This window comes from Strix uralensis, chromosome 12 (assembly GCF_047716275.1).
Source record: "Strix uralensis isolate ZFMK-TIS-50842 chromosome 12, bStrUra1, whole genome shotgun sequence".
Lineage (NCBI taxonomy): Eukaryota > Metazoa > Chordata > Aves > Strigiformes > Strigidae > Strix > Strix uralensis.
Genome location: NC_133983.1, coordinates 13,486,142 through 13,510,490, shown reverse-complemented (window position 1 = coordinate 13,510,490; position 24,349 = coordinate 13,486,142). Strand labels below are relative to the sequence as shown.

At 42.2% G+C, this 24,349-nt stretch overlaps 1 protein-coding gene across 1 annotated transcript in view; it reads left to right on the top strand.

Moving 5' to 3' along the window:
* The first annotated feature begins 429 nt into the window (after nucleotides 1-429).
* Nucleotides 430-24,349, top strand: part of SLC7A10 (solute carrier family 7 member 10) — a 44,823-nt gene continuing 20,903 nt past the window's right edge. Inside the window, 2 exon segments of the mRNA XM_074881769.1 lie at nucleotides 430-471; nucleotides 473-569. Coding sequence (XP_074737870.1) covers nucleotides 430-471; nucleotides 473-569 — 139 coding nt within the window.

Here is a 24,349-nt window from a genome sequence, read left to right as displayed (position 1 = left end):
AACAAAGTACCAAGAGTAGGTGGACCACCACTGAAAAGATTCATGTGGAGACAGCGCTACACGGAGTTAGGTTGGCTGGTCATAAAAGCCATCCAGAAGGAGCTGTGGGCACGCAGGCTGCCCGGGCGCTGGGGCAGACCCTGCCGCTGACAGACCAATTGGCCAAACCAGTCGCTCGACGCCTGGTGCTCACCGAGCTGTGCTGACTTTGGCGTTACTGCGGTTGTTCCCCCCCACCCTCCGGAGGACCTGCTTGCAGGTTGCTCCGGGGTGGCTGTGGCGCCCGTCCCGCACAGCCCCGGGGGCACCGCCGCCACTCCCCGCGGCTGCCTCGCCTCAGAGCGGCGGCCGCAGCCCCCCGCACCTTCCTGCCACCGCCGCGCGCCCCCCGCGCGGACACCCCCTCCCGCCCCCGGCCGGGGGCGGCGCATGCGCGCGGCGGCGGCAGCGGGGCAGAGCGGCGCGGGCAGCGATGGCCGGCGGGGAGCAGCGCGGCGCGCCCGGCGGCCCCGAGCGGGTGGCGCTGAAGAAGGAGATCGGGCTGGTCAGCGCCTGTGCCATCATCATCGGTAAGGGCCCGCGCCGCTACCGCCGCCGCCCGGTGCCGTGCCCCCCCCCCCCCGCCCCGCGGGGCAGCGGCGGCAACGCGTCCCGCTCGGCTGAGCCCCGCGCCGGGGCGGGGGCTGGGGGCCGGCCGGCGCGGCACCCGCGGGCAGGTGTACCGCGGCGCCAGCTCCCCGCCCGCTGCCGGCACCGGGAAGGTTACCGGGCGATGTTGCATGTGACAGCGCGTCTCGGCCAGCGGTGAGCTGGGCGGAGGGAGAGAGCGGCGGTCGGGACGGCGTTTCGTTGTCGCCTGTAAGGCACGGTCCTTCCGAGGTACCCACAAAGTAGGAGCAAAAGCCCCCTCTACCCCAGGCGCTCAGCGGACCGCAAACCCGTGAGATTTTCTAAAGTGTTTTCCCAATGGCCTTTCGAGTTGTTAAGGCTTCTGCGGCTCTTATTTCTAAGGCTAAACCAAAAGTTGCTGCTTTTATTTGAGCTCGGGGTTTTTCAGAGATGAAGGTGGCAGCTTGGGCTTTCCGAAAGCCACCAGCTTATCCCTGGCCCCGCGGTGGGTGTGCGGGGCTGGCGGCCCGGGCGGTGCTCAGTCCCGCTTCCCGCGCCGGCTGCGGGCTGGCGGAGCCGCGGCCGGACAGCGCCTTTCCCGACAGACGTTCTGGTTCGTGTGTCAGAGCTGCCAGCCAGCGGGGCTGAGCCTGCTTCTCCCATAACAGAGACAAAACTGAGAAATCGGGGCAAGGCTGTGCTCAGCACCATCCCTCAGCTTGCTCCGTCCCTGCGGCGTTTGGGCTGGAGAAGTGGGGGCAGGCCTGGGGAAGGAGCAGTTTCCCAGTCGAATACAGGAGCCCGTGCAAACCCAGTGAGCCTCAACACCCCGGGGGAAGACCCAGCCCCTACCTTCTCCACCGGGAGCTGTTGGAAAGACTCGCAGCGCCCGTTGGGGCAAGGGCCATGGCAGCACGGCGAGATGGCAGCGGGCACCACGGGAGCCGCCGCAGCCGCGGGAATACGCTGTGCGGTAGCAGGATTGGTCGGGACACCCCGTTGTGTCCGCGTGAACGATGTCCCCAAGCTTGAGGAAGAGGACTTCACTGCATACTTCCTATAGGTTGTCATACTATCCTACTGCAATTTTGTGCTGTTAGCCCTGTATCCCTTTATGCCCTGTTTAGGTGGATTGGGTCTTGCAAAAAAAAAAAAAGACATTTTAATGCCATTGAACAAGATCTCTTGCATTGCAGGTGAGGCTATTATATAAAAGGAAAATATTTCATTCCGTTCCCATAGTGAAATACTAAAATCTAATGGGCAGCTATAACTGCAGTTTGTGGGAGGATGTGTTCCAGGTATACAGACCTACCTTGACATTGAATCCCTTGGCATATTTCAGGGGAAAAAACTAGCTTCTGGATCTCAGTGGAGCACAAATGACCTTGCGTAAGAGTGGGGTACTTGTGAGTATTCAACGAGGCACAGTGCTGTAAGGCACTTCCAGGGTTAGATATCACCTGAGTTGCTGCTGGTCACAGGGAAGATTTATGGCATCTGTGTCATTTGTTAGTCCTAGTATTAGATAATTGTATCTCAAGACTGCTCCCCTGCTCTCCCAGATCCTTTCCCAGTCAACCTTTCATCAACCTGACTCATTTGCAACACATTGCAAGCAGAATACATATATATAACTCTTGTACAAAATAAATCTTGTGAAACAGCCTCTCATCTAATCAAAGACATCTGAGTAGGGAAAAATATTGACATTTATGGTAAAGTCTAGTACTGTCAAGTGGTTTAAGTATTAGAGAAGGTTATCTGCATTGCCAAATAAAGCCTAAAAATTCTGCTGCAAATTCCCCCATATTTTGATAAAAGAAGTTTGAAAAGCAACTCTAGGATCCTGGTTTTGGGTTTGAGTTGTTTGTGTGCAGGTGTGTGAAATTACATCATGCATCACAAAGTCATCAGTAACGAAGTGATATACAGTAAGAGTATAGTATAGCTTTGTAGATGTCACTATAGAAAACATGACAGCTCTTAATCAGAGGACACTGTAAATTACACCGGATCAGCTTGCAAGCCATTAGTGGAGTTAAATAAGAGAAATCTTATTTAAGAGTTCTCTTTCAGCAAAAAACTACACTACTTGATCTGAATTGGTATTAGGCAACCAGTTAGCTCATAAATTTACTGTATGATAAAATTTAACGTAGGGAGAAGACTTCTTTCCAATGATTGAATGTGGGGGGAAAAAAGAGGTGCAGTCAGTGTCATAGCCTTTTGAACTGATGGCAGACCAGGACTCTTATGTCAGCCATCATAATGAATTTCCCATTTCTGAGCGGGGGAGGGAAACCCTTTTCTCTTCAAGGATTTAGACATCAAACTCTGATGTGTCCCGTGGCAAAGTCATATTGCTTGAGAACACCAAGAAAAAAGAAATCACCTTTGAAAAAGACCGCTCCTTGCTCTGCATGGATCTAGAAGAAGATTATGCTCTCAACTATTCTTTAAATGTTCTTGTAGATTATTCAAATAGTGTATAAAAGTGCTGTAGATACAGAAAATTTAAGAGGATATTTTTGCATTATAAAATAGAAGTTTGATGCTATGATCTGCCAGCATTAGAGCAAATGTTCTGTTTTAGCTGACTGCTCTACAATTCTAATCAGCTGCAGGGTGGTTATAGAGAATTATAATCTCCTAGTAATTAGTAACAGGAAGAGGAAACATCAGGGAGTATTTGGAAAATACTGTAAATATGAGCCTATAAATATGTGATTAATAAGCTTGTGGTTGCCTTCTACACTAATTCTGCTTGTTTAAAATAAAGCGTTATATGATTTGCAATTGGAGGGGGAAAAAAATGAGATTGTTTTTTGAGTGCTTCCTAGCACAATGAAATGAGGTGAAAGAGAAGGCTTGGAGGTGGGAGCACCATTATCTGGTATATTTGAGAGTATTCTCAAATATTTTGTAGTCCTTTAGGACTCCATGAAATTTCACAGTTGCATCTGAGGAAATAAAAACTACCTCTAGATGCAAGTACATTACTTCATTCAGTTTAAACATTACAGGCTTCTGGCTGTTAGAGCTCAGCCTGCCCAGTGAACACCGGGCATGTACTGGTGTGGGGAGCAGTGACTGTTACAGTAGGGCAGAGCCAGCCCTCATCTGCCAGCTGCCCTGCAGCTCCCGTAGCCTGTGCTGATTCCCTGCAAAACAGGTGTTCCTTTTCAATCTTCTTTCCATGTTTTAAATTATAGGACAATTTTCGTACTACTTTTACAGCTGAGATACTTGTCAACATAATAAATTACTATGCTATCTTAATACACTCACAAAACTCATCCTTTCAAAATTTTCATCCTCTCTTTATGGAGGCTTGGAAGGCTTTGCTGTAAGACATACCACTTCATCTGACAGAAAATATTCAGAAAAATAGCAGAACAAAGTACATCAAACTAGGAATATAATATGTCTGTCCTATATCTGCCCCATAGGACGGTCTCCTGATTTCTCCCAGGAGCCTAGCTTTCTCACAACACGTAAGACTATCCTTCATTACTGCATTATTTATATTTTAATTTGCATACAAACAAGCCTAATTAGAGAAGAAAGCTGTTTCTAAAGGTTGTTTCATGTTTAGGCAGAAGACACCTCTTTGGAGTATCCTAATGTAAATGTAGGTACTAAATACAAAAACTTTTTGTTTTAATACTAAAAAGAGACTGATACTTAATGACTGTAAAAGTGAACACAGAGTTTAGTAGTTGTAACAAATCTTTCTGGCAACTCATCTCTGCCACAGAATTTTGGAAAGTGCCTGAGACTTGCTGTAGGAGTACCCAAACCACACTCTCTCAAATGTGGTTACATACAGTGAAAACAAATCTCTCACGGGCTTCAGCTATTAATAATCTTCTAATGTACTCAATTACACTGCAAATTAAGCTTGCCAATACTCAGATGAGGTGATACAGCTTAAAAGGTAGTAACATATGTCCTTTATTATCTAGTAGATAATAATTTACAGATTCTATATAATTGCTTGAAACCTGAATTAGTATTTATTTAGCAGACACAGAAATCTATGCTGTGTTTAATTCAACAGTTATTTTATGCACTGTCTACATAGCTGGCTTTATATCTCATTTGTAGAGCTCTGTGTAATTAAGATTAATGCATGTGTATCTTTTCTATGAGCACAGAGAAACTTACTCAGTGCCTTCAATGACAGAAGCTCCATGAGTTGGCCCTGTGTAGTTTCTACCACATTCCACTGTTCTTTAAAAAAGTACAAGATTTAGAAACAGCAGCCTGATTAACGTCTGATACCAGCCTGGTTCTTTTGATTTGAATAACAAATTCTTACATTACAAATATACATTTAACTGTATACACAAATTGTATGTATAAGACATTTAACAGGAGATGTTTGTTTAATACAGGTTGAGTAGCTTTATATAAAACAAACAGATAAACATCTCTTAAAACATGTGTTTATGTGGCTTGTAAAACTTCATGAAAGTAGCCATAGGGTCATACTCACATTATGGTGAAGTCTGTTCTATACACATGAATGATTTTATGTCAGGCTATATAAGACCCATTAGAAGACCTACAAATGATCCATAATAAAATGTCAGCTGAAACTAAATACATCTCCTTATTTTGCTGAGCACAGGCGGTCAAGTTATCTGCATCAGCTGACTTGGCGTTGCTTAAAAAATGCTTGCAGTGCTTATTCTACTCACACACAAGCTTGGTATAAGATCACTTATAAACTGGTTCCCAACTCAAGTCCAGTGATACTATCAAAACTGTTCAGCTGGCCAGTGAGCAATACGTTCAGTTGTTGCTATTTCTGGATGTAGCTTTCTGGAATTTATCTGTCCACATCACCCAGAAAACAGCACACACTCGCTTCCTTCCATAGCTGATGTCAGTCAGGTACCTTATGGATGGTCTTAGCAGAATGCATACAAGCTGAAAAGCCCCCTTACATTGGAGATGCTTCCTCATGTAAGGGTTGTCCTGGTATGTAGTGCAAACTACTGTCCATATCATGATAATCCACCAAGGGAATGACCAAATAAGTTTCTTTTGTTGTCATTATATCTGCCTGGAATTGTACTTATTTACTAACAACTGCATCTACAGGGAAGTTTTCATTTGCATAAATATCACTTCCAAGGGCAGTGCTCTGAGATAACACCGAGTTCAGAGGTATAATTGCACTGGATGTGATTTTTCCTCCTTACCATTAACAGAAAAGTATTTACTAGGCTTCCTGCATGTCAATTTGCTCTGTCCTTGCCACTATGTCTCTTGCCGTTCTAACATGCCCTGAATCCCACAGACAGTCTTTATAGGCAGAAACCTAGTACAGGATTCATCAAGCTGCTAGCTTAACACCAGGGAAGGAGAACAGATGGAAATGAGAATAACCTTCATACTCATCTTTTTCATAACATACAAGAACTTAAGTGGAAATGGATAGGAAATGCCAGGTGCTTGATGAATCCTCTCCAATCATGTTTCATATGCCACCATTGCTTAAGGAGACTGGTTATTGGTCATTGAATCAACTGGCACTCATCAGATCTATCTCTTTATCAAGTAACATATCAAATTATTAGATCATTCCTAGTCAGGCCCAGCAGACTTTAGTGGCGTAGCACCCAAGTTACAGGACTGCAGCAGAAAGATGTATGAGAAAGAAGAAAAGCACCCACATCTCTAGGTGATTTCTCCCGATTTCTGTGATCCTACGTGGCATCACAGAAAACAGTGGTATTGCAGCAAGAATCTTCTCCCTTTCTGAATCTGTGTGAGACCATTTCACTTTTATAGCTAGCTTAAGTTTCAGGACACACTTTTGTTCGCTGACTTGTGAGAGTAATACAGATTACTTCAGTGGTTTTCTCTCTCTGAAAAAAAAAAGTGTTTCTAAAAAGAAAGAGCCTTCCTTATCTCTGTTACACACTTACTAACTAATATTTTGAGCATTCAGTTCCACATGGCACTTGCTGACATAACACACGAGGATTTACACATACATGACTGATTTCAGGGCAATAGTTCAGGATCTAGCTCTGGACTGTAAAGAAATGTAATTCAACATCTTGTCCTCTTATAAATGCAAATTATGGTTAAATAAAGGCAGTGGTCAGTTTTTTTTCAAGATAAATGGCACATCTTCCTTACTAGTGAGAAACCACAAAGACACTTTAGAGTCACTTGTGAAGGGTTTTTTCCATACAGTCCAGAGGCTTAGGCTCAGATTCAAAACTACTGAAAATTACATATCCAGGTTCCATAGGTACATTAAAGATGATAGGTGTCCATAACACCCAGTATGAAAGAGAGGTGCATACTACTGAGAAAGATCAGACCTAAATTTTGAAACAAAGAAACCTAGGGATGCCCATCTGAAATGCATCATGCAAGTTACATTTCTGGCATGATATGTTTTAGGGGTGATAGTGTGTTCTCATGTTCTTCAAGGCTGCTCCAACATACAGTTATCCATCAGAATTATTTGGGGTAGCCTTTCACCTGAGTTTAGGGAGCTGAAAACAAGCTGCAGTTTCACTTGCAAGTAAAAACCATGGCAAAGTTCAAATTAAGCTTGGTAAAAATCCAGGGAGATCCTGCAGCTTCTCTGGGCTAGCGGCTTACCTCCGAGGCTGAATGTACAGAAGGAGGCAAAAAAGAGCTCTAATTAGAAATTCCTGGCAGGAAAAAAAAAAAAAAAAAAAAGAAAGAAAAAGAAAAAAGCCTTAACTTTATATTTTTCTTAATTGAGTCTTTCTGGACATAGAAAACGGTTTTGTTTGTTCACAGATATGCCTTTCTGCTGCAGTCTGTATCCAGGAGAATTCAGCACGTGAAGTCCTTCATGTACAATACAGAGAGCAAAAGCCAAAACAGCAGCAAAAAAACCCCACCACCAGAGTAAAAAATGTCAACATGAACAAACCGTTCCCATATGATCTTCAGGAACAGCAGTAGGGCATAATGAAGATCTTTTACAAAACAACTTCAATTTGTAGTTTATAAGTCAGTGATACTTGAGGAAAACTTGCAACATTTGTAACACAATTCTGTTTCCAGGTTATTAACTTTCAGGTATTCATTGACTCCTGGTCTTGGTTTGGGTGGTTTTAGTTTGGGTGGGTTTTGCTAGTTGGTTTTTTTTTTTCCTTCTTACCTTCTAAAAAAGTAGAAAATTCTGATTGGGACATAATGTCTGTGATCAGAAGGCTGAAGCAATGGGCTTTCTGCAGCGGGCATCAGTAGTTTAGGTAGCGTGCAGCAGAAACTCTCCTCCTTCCTTGATAGATGAAAAAACAAAGGTAGCATCCTTTGGTAGTGTCTTACTCCTGATCTGGCAGTACAGTGTCTGCTTTTAGTAGTGCCATAAATCTCTACTCGCGTTCCCTTTTCCTGTGCCTTGCAGCTCATTTCCTTCTAGCATAATGTAGCCTTTTCTGTTGAGAAAGTCTGTTCTGCTTTGGCAGGCTCACAACAAGCAGAAATGGTTTGGTAGAGGTTTAGCTTTTTTGTGTTTGGAGCTTTTTGTGTGCCAAACTTTTCCTTTCAAGACCCCGTTTTTTTGTTGGGCTGTGGGGGGAGTTTCTACTAGCTGCCACACTTTTTTGTCATCTTGATTGCAGCATGATAAAATGAGAAGGCATTTGTCAGTACCGAAGTGCCCCAAATATAAAACATCTTAACAGTGTTGTTTTTTCTCCTGGTCCTGAAAAAAACCAGAAGTCTCCCAAAGAGTTCTTTAGCAGATGTTCCATGGCGAAGAGCAGGGAGCCAGCAATCCAGCACGGACTGAACATCTCAGCATCCTAATTCCTTTTTAAATGTGCCTGTATCCCTCTCTGTGTAGTGAGAAAGCATAGACAATATGCAAGCCCTGTTCTCCTGAAGGGGAAAGCCATATATAATGGTAAATACATTTCTTCACATGCCAGCCTCCACAAAATCTCTTTATGCAGTATTAGTTTATTCTCCTGATATGTTGTTCTGGCGCTGGCCTCTGCAAATCAGGACTGAAAAGCAAGATTAGAGGAGTCGCTGTCTACAAATTGTTCCCATCTTCAGGAACTTGTAGATTCTGTTTTTTCTGATTTCAGGGTAATGAACGGCCCAATCTACTGTTAGGGTGAGTCAGTTAAATTCTTGATCCTGGATATGGTTCATCATCTCTTTCAGACAATAGACACAAATTCTACTGGATCTCAGAGAAGGAAAGGGGGAGAGGAATATATGGTGATATTTAAGCCTGAGGAATTTTTGTATCATTGAGTAATGGAATAACCCCCATGGCTGAATTGATCCAATTCATTTAATGCTTTCTTTAGAATAGTACCAAAACTTATGGAAAAATAAAATCTTTCTGCATCTGAAAATTAAGTTGAAAATTTTTATCTGATCCTTAAATACTGTTGTAATCACACTTCAAACACGGGGCAATACATCAATATCAATAGCGTAAAACATAGCATTAAAAATTAGTAAGATTTCAGAAAGGTTACTTTTGACTCCAAAAAATAGGTCAGTGATCTGGATGGGTGGCAGTTTTTCTGCTGTGAAAAACAATAGCTCTTTCATCAGTTACATGAAGCCATATAATCTAGATCAGGCCAAACATCTTAATATAATATACCATGAAAATTATGTTTGAACAATATAAGGACCTTATTTAGAGTCACAAAAGCCAGGAAAAATCGAGTTAAGGAAAAATCTCATTCTATTGAATACACAGAGAACTAAAATCCACAATATTGTATGATCTATGACAGTGAATGTCACAAGGCTGCCCATCATAAACCCTCTAGTTCACCTGTGGCACTGGACAACTCACAGATGAGTTAATTGTGCTACATTAACTCTGGGTCAGCTAATCACATAGGGATGAGCAGTCAGGCTAGAACAAGTTGCTAAGTATAGAGATGTATTCAGACACGAGAGGACAGAAGTTGAGCTCTGAATGCTGAAACACTTTCTCTATAACTTAATCAGTTTTGCAAAAAGGTCAGTGCACTTGAATACATGTGCATGACATAATAAGCTACAGGTCTGACAAGAAAAAGCATCATTAGTTGGCTGGTCTCTTGTAGTTCCTAAGTGTCTTCCATCTTTTTGCTGTTACATTGAGCAACCACAATGATGCAAGGAGAAAAAACTATTAGCAGTTGTCATATATTATGGGTTTTTAATGGTCCCATATTGTGCTGTGAGGTCGCTCCTGCTCAGGCCCCATGAGGAAAGTTGATGAATCCAGAAGAGTGTTCCTTGCCTGCCAACCCATGCCTTGGAAAGGATCAATGTGTGGTTCTCCATAAACCTGAAGATGAAGACTGCCAAGGAATTTGAGAACTTACAGCTTTAAGCTGTGTGCTTTTATATCATAAAAAATCATACTTTTGTACAAAACACCCAAGGGATCAGTTTTTCTTAGGGAGTTGCAAGGAATGGACTGAGAAGAATGAAAATGAGGGGTTGAGTTCCTTCTCTGGATTATTTTAAAATTCTTTAGCAGCTCTCCTGAGAGCTTAATAGAACAGTGTTTGCTTTTTAGGGAGGTCATCTCAGACTATATTTCATTTTCATTTCCCTGTGACTTTTTTTCTCTGCCCAGATTTTGTTGTGTTTTGATGGCAGACTTACATCTTTGGTAGTTGGGGTTTCAAGCCTTGTTTTATCACTAATTTAAAACAATGCAAACAATTTTGATGTCCATGAAAAGGAGATGAAACCATTTCAGAAACAGCATCTAGGACTCCATAAAGACAAAAGTTTCATTGTTTCTGATACTCTTAAATGCAGTCTGAAAACTTGAAAAGCCATACACTTTGGAAACATAAATAATCGGCTCTTTTTATAAGTGTCTTGAAAATAGTAATAGCATTAGTTAGTACAAGAGAGCAGAAAGTTTCCAAGCTTGTTAAGCTTCCAAACACTGTACTTAGACTCAAGTAAATTAAAAAATAGCTGAATCAATATGTTAAAGAATAAGGGAAAGAAGTATTTGATTCTGGGTGGTATCCTCACATGCCTAGCCTTCAGCTTGGAAGGGATTTCTATTTGTATGATAGAATTAAAATATTTGTAATTAAAAAAAGCTGACAAACTACTGCTAGTAGATCTTGTTGCAATAAAGCCATTTCTTACAGTAAACTCTGCCAGAGACCAGTAGGACACAAGGTCTACATGTTTGTTGGTTGTGGACACGGTCAGTTCCCTAGCAACGCATTAAGATTTAAGCGGACTATTACAAAAGGTACCCAAATCCTGTACATATTACAAGTGCGTACAGAAGGAATAGCTCCCCTTCGCACGCTTGGGCTCCCAACAGAACATTAAAGATCGTTTTCTTAACCGGTCCCACTTCCTACTGAAGTCAACAGGAGCAGAGGACTTCACTGCCTCATAGGATCAGGCCCTAAATTACATTAAAGCAGCTAGGTATGAAGCACATTAGTCTGTTATTACCCACATAACACAGTGAGGCTGGCAGTCGTACCACAGGGAAGTTGGGTGTGAGTGGACTGTACTGTGTTCAGGCTGTACAGCGCAGTAGAGAGTGATGGGGACAAGTGTAATCTGTTCTCATTATTTAAAGTTACAGGCACCTGTCTCACATGCTCCTTTTAATACAAATCTAATAACAAAAACACTTGTCATTGACCAAACGTGGTCAAGGCACAGAAGCTTCTCGGGCAGACCAGCTGCCCCTTGCAGAGGGGTGGGGATTGTCCTCTCAATTTCAGAGACAGGAAAAATGGCACACAGAGGCCAAGAGGAGTAAATTCAATTCCAGCCAGCAACTCACAAGACCTCCCTGAAGACAGGTCTCTTAAAACACCATTTGAAATCTACCTTTCCCTTTGTGGCCTTCTGAGATAGTCTGAGGACTTCTCAGCTGAGATTTAGCTGCTCAAAAGCACCAGAACTGAAAAACACTCAAACCAATGACAAAACTTCTGTAAAGTGACATTTATAAAGAACCTACTTCAAGCAGAAGTCTATTGTTTCAGGTAACTGAGAAAGAAGAAAACCAAGACAAATCAAACATCTCCAATCTGTGGCAGGAGTGGAATAGAGAGTGTATCATTAGAGCCCTATACATTGTGATGGCAGGGATGTTCAGGTCTGCGTTAATCTGTATTTTGCAGGATTAGCTAATTTAACTCCATGTTTCTGTGTACTCAAGATACTCCATAAACAAGTTTTTCCATCTGAGAGGAAGGAGTGACATTTTTTGGATTAAATTTTTATACAACTGGTCAACTGCTTAGACAAACCTGATATATCAAGACATCAGTGAACAACATGAAGTCTGCTAATTCCAAAGATACTTAATTTCAAGAAGTAGTTGTGGTATTTGCTAATACAGGGTTCATATACACAAAAGAAAATTATATAGTAATATTGCTAAATCTTGAGATTGTATTACAACATGTCTGGCATTTGCCTTAAATTCCCAGATCATAGATATTTAAGAGTTTCAAGAAAAGCTGCCATTTCTTTTGGAAATAAAGACGTTTCTAGTTCTTGTTGGTAAAATTATCTAAATGTATTCTTTAAAAAGATAAAGTATTTTAAAATAAATAAAGTCAAGATATAGGTCAGCATCAATTTCTAAATCCATGAGAATAGCAACACAGCATTGTAAGTGATGCCTGTAGAAGTGTATACTAAGCTGGTAAATATTTGTAAATCTCATTTAAACTCAGGTTGAGATAGTTATTAAAGTGCACTTAAAATCAGATGTGAGCTTTAAATCAAATATCATTGTGCAATAGTTGTGCACACCCCAGAAAGCATAAATATCCTTTTTTGCTTTTAAATTCCACCTCAGTTTTTTGACCATAGCGAACCATAAGCATATCTTTGTATTCTTGCTAAAAAAGAGACAGAGCCATGTAGAGATGTAATGACACCATGCTGATACAGGTAAAACAAACTACACCAGAATTTGCTAACACACAGATTTACAATCAGAATGTAAACTTGAGAGCCTGAATGATTTCCGATCAAGGAGCTGTGAAACCTGCAAGAGCAGCAAACTTTGCTAAAGAGCTCATGTCTTGTTTACGTCTACATCCAAAGTAAGGTTTGTGTAGGATCCCAGTCAGTGGCAGTAGAACTTATAGTTTCATATTGCTTTGTTTTAAATAAGTATGGCCCGGAATTTCAATTCAGGAAGGCACTGTCAGCATTTAACTCCTTTACCGTTCAGGACAATATTGAAAACTAAGCTTTACCATAAAGTTTAACATGCTTAAATTCCCATGATACCCATTCAGAGATTAAGGATCAAGTGATGTCTAGTTTAGAGATGCTTTTCTTAATGGATCCAAGGTTACAATGTTGTCACAGGTTTGAAGAAGCTACATAAGCACAGCCAAAAAATTGACCAATTGGCCTGAGTTTGAGCACACTTTTGCAGGGCTCATCTTTGTGGGTCAGAGCAGGAGGTGTAAAAACTCAATAATTTGAGAGAAAACCAGGGATGAGAGTGGGAATTAAGTTTTGCCTTATTGACAGTTGAGCAAATCGGTTCAAGCTGTGTCTTTTCTCCAGACCTGCTCATTCCTGTAATGCTGCCCTGTAGTCCCTTCATGTCCCTTTGCTGCTGCGGAGCCCTGGGGCAAACACAGCTCATGTGTGGGTTCTGGTGGCCACAGCTGAGAGTTGAAAGGGCTCCAATGCATGCAAAGTTTTTAATTCTCAAGGAGGAACATTTTTCCCAGCAAAAAGCTGCAGGATGATGCTGTGTAAGGTAAGCAGGGAGGTGCTGCAGAGGCTGGGAAGTAGGGTGGGGGTCAGGGAGATGGTGCCAGCTTCCAGGCTGGTTTCTTCTGCTAGAGCCTATTCGTCTAACAGAAAAGATCCTTCTGTGCACTTGTATTAGTGTACTGTGTGACTTTTGAAATTGCATACTGCCCTTTTATTGCATCTTTCTAATTAGACAAACGATGATACTTCCATGAGGACTGACAGCTTTCAGGAATGGACAAGAGGCTTTCTGACTGGACAGCAGTTGCTGATAAACTTTCCAGACTATTCAAGTAATCTGTTTACCATGCTCAGTCACAAAAAGAATAGAGGTAGGGGGAGAAAACAAAAAAAGAAAAAAAACCCACAGCATTTTCCATGAAACAAATTATGCTTCAGAGGTGGTGCAAGTGTCCCTGCCACTGGAATGAGTAGGACTGAAGAGTCTGGGCTGGCATAAAGCTGTATCTGTCATACTGTCCTTGTCTGACCCACAGCATTCCCCAACACAGCTGAACTCTTTGGCTGTTATTAAAGCGAGGTTGGGGAGCTTTAGAGCAGTGTTTTGTAATTGCTTTTCTCCTTGATAAATACTGAAAACCATTGCAGGTGCAGTGGGCACCATGAGAGCCATCCCAGAGGCACAGCTGTCACTTGTGGGATTTCTCAGCCAAAGGACAAACATTAAATCAGCTGCATGGGCTGGCATTTGCTTCTTAAGCCACTGTGGGGGGGACCTTGCTCCACTATCAGTTGCTTTTCAGGATTTATATGGTAGTAATAAGTCACACAGAGCCCTAGAGAAGACCCCTACCTCCTCCAGCATGCATGCAGGGCAAGGCATTAGGAACTGCCCGTTTCTACATCAGGGGATTTAACGACACATTTCTGCTGTTTGCAGGTAAAATTCCAAGTCAGGATACTGAGGTCCAGAGAGCACAGAAAACAAATGTCATACAGATAACTAGGGCTAATACAGCATAAAGCTGCACTATTTATAGAGAGCAGTGTGCAGTGCTGCACTTTCTTACCAGGGCAACCCAGGGTTTTTAGGAACATTAGAGGGGTTTCATCTACATCCCTCTTACAGCACCAAGGTAGGTTTGGCATTCAATTTCTCTTTGGAAATTAGTGGAAGGATCAAAGCTTTCTAACACCACAGGAGAGCTTGGCTTCAAGGGTCACAATAGCTCCTTTATGTGCTGAAGTCCCACAGTTGAGAGGGTAGTTTGAGCCCCTGTTCCCCACAGCCCCTTGTGCCACTGTCAGTGGCGATGCAGTGGGACCCACCAAAAAGGACTGCTCCACAGCTCTCTGTAGGACCCCCTCATCTTCACCTGGCAGCACTGCCCTGTCATAAACCCTACTCAAGGTCCCTGCTGCCAGGGAAGAAAGCAGAAAAGGAAGGTGCAATATGAAGCTCAGCAAAGGTGACTGGTAGTAATCCCCACCTGGACACACAGCCTTACTACCACTACATATGCTGCTTTCAGTGTGGCAGTGTGCTAGAGCTCACTTAGTGTTACTCCTTTGAGAAAATCCCAAGGAAAATGCCTCCTAGTCCCTAGGAGAAGGCCTTTCCCAATATTTTTGCCTTATCTGTGGTATTCATTGTAGCATATAGAGAAGGGTACAGGAGGCTGAGGTTTGGTCTCTGTGGTAATGAAATGCAGCCCACATATCCCAACACTGGCAAGAGAAGAGGAGAACAAGTCAGAAGTTGAGGAAGTAGAGAAATCAGACCAAGTACAAGAGTCAGAACAGAGGAGCAGGAAATAAAGCAGTGGACTGTGTGCCTGAAAAGAGCCTGCAGCCGGTGAAAGGATTAGCAGAATAAAAGAGGAGTTTTCAGTTTAGAGCAACAACAAAAATGCTATCATACAGGCTTTAACTTCTCCTTTGATATAAACACATTGCAGCAGCATTACTCAAATAAAACAGAATAAAACCATGCACTAGCAGACATCCGACTTCTCCTTTATTATTTCACATGCTCCAAAGAGGCCTGATGCCCAGCATCTCCCCACCATTTATCTACCTTACTGTAGATAATAAAGTGACCATTTATCTATTTATTATTTACTCACCATTTATTACTCACCATTTATCTACCTTACTGTAGGTCTGTCCTCCACATCATCTAAATGTTTGGTCTCCAGCACAGGGACCAGGCCTCCTTCCAGGTGCTCAACTGGGCCCTGCAATTTTGAACACAGATTTGTAAATTAATCTGTCATACCCAGTGTATGCCCATGTGCGTACTCAGGAGACATCTTGAACGATGCCTGCAAGCCGTAGCATCGGATCAGTTTCCAGTGCTGTTTTTGGTTAAGCAAGCGTTTTCATTTTAACTCTTAAGTACTACATTGATAATATCCCACGTCATATCTGTTGCAGTGAGGTCTCTACAGTACAGATGTGCACTTCCTACAAGTACAGTCAGCACCTGCCAATGTAACTTCCTTTGAATGCTATTCAAGTGGCAGATCATCTCGTGATGATCACGTTACCAAAACAGAGGCTTAAAAGCTTTCTTGATGAAGCTTCTCTTGGTTAGCTGCCTTCTGTAGAAGAAAAGCAAGTGATAAATTATCACTAAGTTTACAAAGAGGAGGTAAAAGAACATCCCCTTTCAGAAAGGTAGAAGTTTTAAACCACCACATTTTCTGGTTTTAAGCTGCTGGGTATGTTGGCAGAGGCTGGGCTACAGTCTGAGCATGGTCAGCCTCATAAGACAAGCAGCAGGCTTCAGCTAAACAGCAAAGTAGTGCAGTCCCATAAACACACCTTGCAGGTTTTTGCAAGTACTGCTTTCCTCTAAGGCTGCTTTCCACTGCTAGTGGAAAGTGATTACAAACCAACAGTCGTTACTACACAGTTTATACACCTTAAGCCAGACCCAGATGTGCGGTTTACTACTTTTAAAGAACTTTTCAAGTGGCCCTGGATATATTAAAGGTCCCAGGAAGACTAAGGTTAGCAATTTGCAATTTGCTTTGATTGCTCTTCTCTAGATTGTGAGTTTTTCATCTGATTGCAACACAGCTGCCTAACACCACAAAATCACCACCATGCAGCCTGCACGTACAAGTAATATCCATTTGCTAGTTCTGCTCATCAGTGCTCTTTGCAATTAGATCACTCTCAACGTTTTCTTGAAATACCAAAGACAAGAAAACAGAGGTTCTTTTCTCTCAAGGGAAGGATACATGCAATCGTCTTAAAAACAGGATGATTACAGTAACACTGAGGAAAACTGCAAGCCAGAAATGTGACAGCCACAATAATATTACCCAAAATTCGGGTTAAGAATGATATCCCGTCCTCGCTGCAGCTCCCCAAGTTAGCCCAATAAGAGTCGCTTTCAATCAGTCCCTGGTTTCCCAACGGATGGCACTGCTTAATTTCACCTTTTTGCTGCCATTTGTGAGCTCGGTCCAGCGAGGACCAGCCGGGGCGTGGCGGGTGGGGAGGCCAGGGCGGAGGGGGCGGCCGGGAGGGGCGGGGCCTGGCCGGGAGGGGCGGGGCTGCCCCCCGCACCCCTACACCCCGCTTACCAGGGAGAAGGGAAGGGAAAACCGACCGTGTTTCTCTGGGGTTCTATATTCACTAAAGGAGTTTTGTTTTTCTCAAGTGAAACAGTTTTGCAGGAAAATGAGCCTGGCTTATTAAATATTCTAGTCAGTAAAAGGCAATATGAGAAACTGCAAACATCCTTTGGAGGATGCTGCAGCTCATTTTTATATATAGGTATTACATTTTTAATATAGAAATATTAAAATGATTGACAAATCTCGGTAGTGCCTTATGCAATAGCAAAATCTAACCCTAGTACTAAAACAGATTATCTAGCCCTCTGTAAGGCCGCATCAGTTGTTAAATATGAAGTATGCCTGACATATTTACTTTTCTATACTCAGTATTCTGTGCTACTCACGCCTTCACTGTTAGAAAAACTTGGTTCCTCAAGTCTTCATGGACTACACCTGTATTTTAGTGCTCAAAAGGCAAATATCTTCTTTATAAATCTATGACAAGTTAAAGAAAACGCTTTTGTCAGTATTTTAAGTAGCCTGATTTTTAAAATCTTTAAAGTTGAGTGTAGCATAATCAGATTATAAATTCTTAACCCAGTAAAATCCACTTGGAATGCTGGAATTGCAGTTTATAATGACTGGTCATGTTCTTACTTGCTAGGAATTTTAACATAAATATTTGAACTGAAGTCAGATTTTAAGATCATTTAATTTTGTTAAATACCAATCCCTGTAGACATTAAATTGTCACTGTTACTTTTATAGGCATTTTTCAGTTTTTCTTTTGCAAGTGTATTAGCAGAGGAACCATAATTCATTTTCCACTGCTACAGTAGTTACCTTTTTTACTCACTTATGAAGTTAAATGGCTATTATTTTAATGCCAAGCTCTATAGATTCTTTTATTCTTCATCCATTCTTCATTAAGAGTTTTCTGAATGCTATTTAAAAGCAAAGAAATTCAAGACCACTACATGAAATATCTAAAACACTGCTACTTAGCCTAAATTCATGCTTGACTAGAGGTTAAGAAAACACAGTTGGAGTGTTTGCTGATTTTAATTCAGCACAGTCCCTATAGCCTAGTAATTTTTCAGGCCTGAGTGCTTTGTTGATTCAGAACTTCATTTACACTTTGTATATTATTGGAAGGGAGGCACTTATAATCTCTTGTATTAAATGCTACACTTCTGTTAATAGGCTAGAGAGGAGCAGAGCAAAGGCTGAGCAGCACTTTGTGCCCCTCCATCCCGTTAAGTGCCATGGCACAACTTTGGTGCGCAGCAGCCATCACGCTGCCGGACCTGCTGGCACGTGGGCCAGGGCAGAGCCCGAGGTCAGCCAGGGCAGAGAGTGACAGGTTTATTTACTGTAAATAAATAGAGCCATTGGGACTGCCTGTGCTGCCACAAGATTTCTGGTTAGCACCAAAATTACAAGCTACGCATGTTACTTCTTGGCTGGTTTTGTAGGCGTGTCATGCCCTGAGTTCACAAACAGGCAGTGACAATCACAACTGGTCACTAATGTCCTCAATTAGGAGTGCTTAACTCCTGAGAACCAATTAGACAGCTGGACTGGAGGCTGCTTAATTTAGCAGTTTTCTGCCTAGTAAATATATAAATAAGTATCCACAGTGAGTTACATCATCACTATTATTGACATAATCCACCTCATATTTAATTTGGATTTAAACAATTTGTAAAACATGATTCCTTTTAACAATAATATAAAAAGTTTAGTCAAACAGTGACCTCGAATCTTTACAATATTTCATACTCAAATACGATATATTTATTTATTAACTCCAAGTCAAGATGCAAAGTTTCAGCATTTGTTTATAAGAAAGCTATTTTAAGCAGTGACACAGACTGTCATCCTGTTGGCCTGAACAATGTCTACTTAGATGTGGGAGTCCTGAGAGGATGGGTAGCCATTTGATTATTCTTCTGTTCACAGCTATCAGTGAAAACTGTTTGTGTCTGCTATTGAGGATACAGTTTTCTTTTGATATATTGGTATATTGTAACTGAAACCAGGCTGGTCTCAAACATTTCATTTAAAAAACAAATTAAAATCTCATTTCTTACAGCTTCATAAAAAAGTGAGAAGCAATGGCTTATGTTCCCCACATTGACATCAAGAAATGATGCTGAACTTGCCCTTCATAGCCGAGATACCCAGACACATATTCAGACCATCTGTTACAACTGTAGCAATGAAACACCCAATATACTGTTGGGGATATACTCCTTGATGATGCTGACTACTGTGTTTGACTACTGTTTTACTAATTCCTACTCTGATCAAATAAACATGGGATGCACCTCCCTAATGGTGCTGAAGGAAGCAGGACACCCAGGTGATGCAGGCTTTCCCTCTGCCAGCGCTACCTGCCACAGGCTGCCTTTGAACATCGCATCTCCCCGCATCATTACCTGCAGCCACCCAGTGCTGCGTGACCCGCGTTGAGCTTTGGAGTGCCATCTCCCGAGGACAATAAACAGCACTCGATGAAAGCAGGAGTCTGGCAGGATTTATGCTCATAAACCATACACAGTTTTTCAGGAATGTTGCCTGGTGTAATCCTTCACTGAACAACTAGTCAAAGTGATTTACATGAGAGCAGCAAAAAAAGCACAGAATTTCTTTGTTGTCAATATTTCACTTTGTAGGGGAAAGACCTGCTTAGACAAATTTCTAGTCCATATTACAGACCCATTCAGAATTTCAGATGTACAACAGATCTTTAAAGAAATGCACAACCAGTAAAAAGGCATGAGTGATATTTTTCTTTCCTAACCACACAGGAAATTGCATAGTTTTATCAGAAATTTGTTCCCTAAATACAATCAGTAAGGCCATTCCTAAAGAACTGTCAAATACTTTCAGCAGGCTGCAAGATCCATTATTTTTACAGTCCGCATGGATTGTGTGCTGCAGCTAAATAAAAGATGCCCTAAGGACTTTGCATGCTAAGTGAATACGCAGAGTATTACCAGGTCCCTTTATTTTCTCACAAGCACAGTGATATTCAGTGTTTTCCTTCAAAGTGCAGTTCTTGAAGTGTTTTAATAAGAATTCAGCTTTTGTTTAAAAGATGAGTTTCAACTCCCATGGTTATATTGAAAAACATCAAAACCTGACCCCAAACGCACTCTCATAGTTCAAAAGCCAGAGGTGACCTGAAAACACTGGATTTTTCAGTAAAGCCCCATGCCCTAATTTTCAGGTCAGTACATGATTCCTGAATGGTTTAGCTCTACACGAGGCGCTGACCTACGAGCAAAACCATATGTTGCATGTGTGAGCAACTGGTCTGGGACACCCGTCCCAGGGCCAGGTCTTGGTGTCAAAATTACAAACACAAAAGGACCCAAATGTAATTAGATAAAGGACTGGAAACTGGAAAGGGTGGGGGGTTTGGCATTCTGTTCAGCAAAATGTTGGTGTGGGACCCACTGCCACTAAGTCAGTGGAGACAGAGAGCATGGCTGATGGGAGAGTCTGAACTTGCTTCACACCCAGTTCACTGCCATGTTATAATAGCTGTTTTGAGTCTGCCTGGTCTCCAGCTGCCCCGGCTGTTCGGGCTGTGAGTGTGGCTCACAGAGGACAGGCTGAGCTCCAGTCTTGGATGAAACTCCCCAGCAGCAGGTTACAGCATGGCGTACGAAGTGCAGCTGGGAGAAGATTTGTTCAGTATTAAAAAAATGTAAAAAGCATAAATTCCTATAACAGAGAACCTTTTTTCGTTTATTATCTGCATCCTATAGTCTCACCGTAGTCAGCTGATGCAATATGCACTCTTTCCCATATACAGCACGATGTTTTGTCATATCTAAGTGTCTGTTGCCTTTTTTTCCCCCTTCACAATAACTCTTGAAGTGATATTATTCCATGAGAACCTCAACTTCTGTTTAAAAATTGTGTTCCTAACCCTCATGAGTTGTTTTAGAAAATTGTCAAAATCTGAACCATGAAGCCTTAAAAAAAAAATAATTACAAAACACAGAAGGCAAGTAAAATAGCCTGAAATATATCACTTCTAAGGTCTTATCCAGTGTCATGATTTTTTTTTTTTTTTTTTTTTTGGACAGTATTGATAGTGATTTCCACATCCTAGAAAAATGCAGGGGGGCATTGAGAAAAGAAAAAAAAGGGAAGAAATGGCTATGTCTTTTCACCTCTCCAGTCAAGTAATACATCCAGCAGCACTGCGTGGCTGAGAGCATCCCAGGATCTCAGCAAATGTGTGCAACTAGCAGTGTGGGAGCAGATCAGCTGGTCTCACTGACTCTGGCAGTCCTGCCGGGGTCATCTTTTCACAGCAACGAGCAGCTCCTGAGCAATTTTATGGGCCAGTTTCCCTAAGTTAAGAGCAAAAATGCTTTTCTTTAACATCAAGTAGATGTAGCTGTGAACTCTGTCTTTCTCCTCACCTCCATCACAGACCATTGTTATTGTGAATAAGCAAATAAATAACTAAATTCCCAGAATTTGTCAAGTTCAAGGCTTTCAAATATCTCTTTTACAAACTCTTGACTGACTAGAGCAGAAAGGATTTTGTTCCAGAGGTCAGTATTTTTGAAGGATGTCTGTTCAAGGCTCATCAGTGCTACACAATACAGTACTGGGTTGAAGACAGCTTCTGTCCTGCAGAAAACTGATACTTGTTTAAGGTTAGAAATATGAGAGGCCTGAGCAAGTGAGTAGCTTTAACTATTATTATTAGCAGAAACATTTTCACATGCTAAGGAAGCAGGCTTGGGCTGGCAGACAAACTCAGGCTCATCATCCTGCTCTCCATGCCTTGGCACAGTTCACGTGCCCCATTTCACATGGCTCCATCGCTTTCCATCCTCCGCTTCTGTGGCTAGCGCAACGCATTCAGCATCTGCAGTGGGCTTGGAGCGCACAGCACCACAACATGAGTATGGATCTACCTTGCTCAAGCAATTGTGCTGTGTGAATGCATCAGTACTTCCTTAGCCTTGATTAGGGGATGAGAACATCTCCCACAGGGGAAGCTCATTTAGCATTTTTAGATGAGGTGCTGTTTACTGTGATTACTCAGTACTGATTTGTTGGGACACAACTTCCAGTAACTGGCTCATACCTCCCAGGCAGGGTTAAGGCTGTATTATTACCAACAAGGATATATACACACACACAGTTTGAGACTTGAGACAGCCTATTCTGTATTTTATTTGTAAGATATGTCTGTGGCATGAACATATGAAATTCAAACATTAGTTTCCTTTTGGTTCAAAGAGATACTTTTGTAGCAAGAAATTCTAGTAGAGACCATGAAGGAGCAGAGAAAGTGGCTGTTTGACAGGAAGTAATTCATTTTTTCCATTTCTTCACATCTTAGAAGAAAAAAATAAGTGCAGTGAGTATCAGGAGCACCAGCACTAGTAAAGCTGAAACAAATTATCCCCGACATGGTGAGCACAATAATGACAGTCTCCCTGAACTGCACAGCCAATTTCTTTCTTGCCCCAGAGTTGCTTACCGAATTCCTTACAGTTCCTGCTGACTGAGGCTTGCTTTGAAATACCTATTTGTAGGCAAAGTATCTGCCTTACTGCTAAGCCTTCTGGCCTAAGAACTTCTGCTAAGGAACATGAGACCTTCTGAAAACTCTGCTTCTCATCAGGCAGTTTCTGACATCTCATTTTCTTGGAGCTTTTCAGCATCTCTACTATATCTATTTTTAAACACATCCTACGCCAAGTGAAGCAAAGGTACTTCCCAGGCACATTTACCACATTCATGGCAGGTTTCCATAAGAACATTTTGTTATTGGAAGGGGCGTAGCACTTCCACTTCTGCTGATATGGCTTTTGCGCATGTTGCAAGAGCAAAATAATAGGAAATCCATAATGAGTTTGGAAGAGAATTTTGCCTTATCACATATTCATTCATGAAGGACATTAGATTTTTTAATATATGACAGCTACTTAATTTAACAAAAAAAATCCTGTGAATGTTTGTATAAAAGGACCGTCCAGAAGGTTGCCTGTTCCTTCTTGTCCTGTTCCTTCAGGTAGGTGCACCCAGAAAGCATTATCCTTAAATAAAAAAAAAGTACTGGCTATTTCCAGCTCAATACAGACTTGCACACGGGGAGGACTGCTTTGGCAGTCTTGCCATAACAGGAGGGCATCACTCTAAGCCATGCTGTGCCACAGACACCTCCTCCCTGCAGCAATTCGGATTTGAGTAACAGCCCCACTGCAGTTGCCCCTCGCTGCCCATCACCTGGGCAGCCAGGGATGAGGCAGAAACCTGAAGCACAGAGAGATTCAGGGCTTTGACAATGCCAAGCACAGGCATTTAAAAAACACACCATAGACTATCTGTCTATGCATTTAGACTGCACTTTATCACTGCCATGCCAGACTGCTGCCACTTTACCTCTGCGATTATACCTCACTGGGACTTGTCTCTTTTCCTGGAGTCCATCACAGCATGGCCTGATCACACTGCTTCCCACGGCACTGCTGCTGCTTATCTCCCCATTTCCCCACCCTTCCCAGCCTGCCAGCAGGTCTGCCCATCACATGAAAGCAGCTGAGCAGGTACAGAAAGCCAGGCACGCTGTCAGCTCTCACCCCCTCGCCAGCGTGAAAACCATAGCAGCTCTCCGAGATCACCCTATCAGCCCCATGCAGCACAGGTCTGCAGGGACACTGCACTGTAACATTGCACACCAGCTTGGAGATTTTCCGGATTTCTCATCTGTTATCAGTTTGAGGGATGCCATGCTGTGTTTGGATTTTATCCTTTCTCCACATATTGACACAATGAAAAGGTGACACAAAGCGTGGGGGTGGAAGCTCTCGCTGAGAGCTTGCTGAAGGATAGGTATTTGCATCTGCTGTTTGCTGCCAAAAATAGCAGCAAACCTGAGCTAAGGTGAAAGAGAGCACTGAGCAGGAGGAGATGGTGTGAGAGGAGCCAGGGGACTCTTCTACTGGTTATTCTGTCTTTGGGCAATTCCTGTTTGTTCAGTACTGGGGTTGCTAGAAAGGAATACTGTCCCATCCCAAAGAGGCAATTAAAACCTACAGATCTATTGTGAAAAGCAGTATGTCTGAATTTCAGCATGCTCCCCAAAATACCATCTCCTCTGAAAATTGCAGTATTTTCAGGTACATTGATCTGTGAAAAATAGAGACACACAGGTATCTATTCTGGCAGGTAGCAGATCATTTTTAAGGGTCCTTTATAACTTAAGGCCTTCCTCCATATCCATAACTGTTAGAACTGCAGCACACAGGAGTGCCAGAGACTTTATAAAGACCATTTTTAAACTCCTAAGGCAGGTATTTCTTTTTCAGCTTAAATTCAAGATTTGTTACAGTTCCTGAGCAGGGCACAAGCAGTCTTCCAGAAAAGCTTGTTTGTTTTAAATATGTTGCAATGCTTGAGTGAGCAGGAGA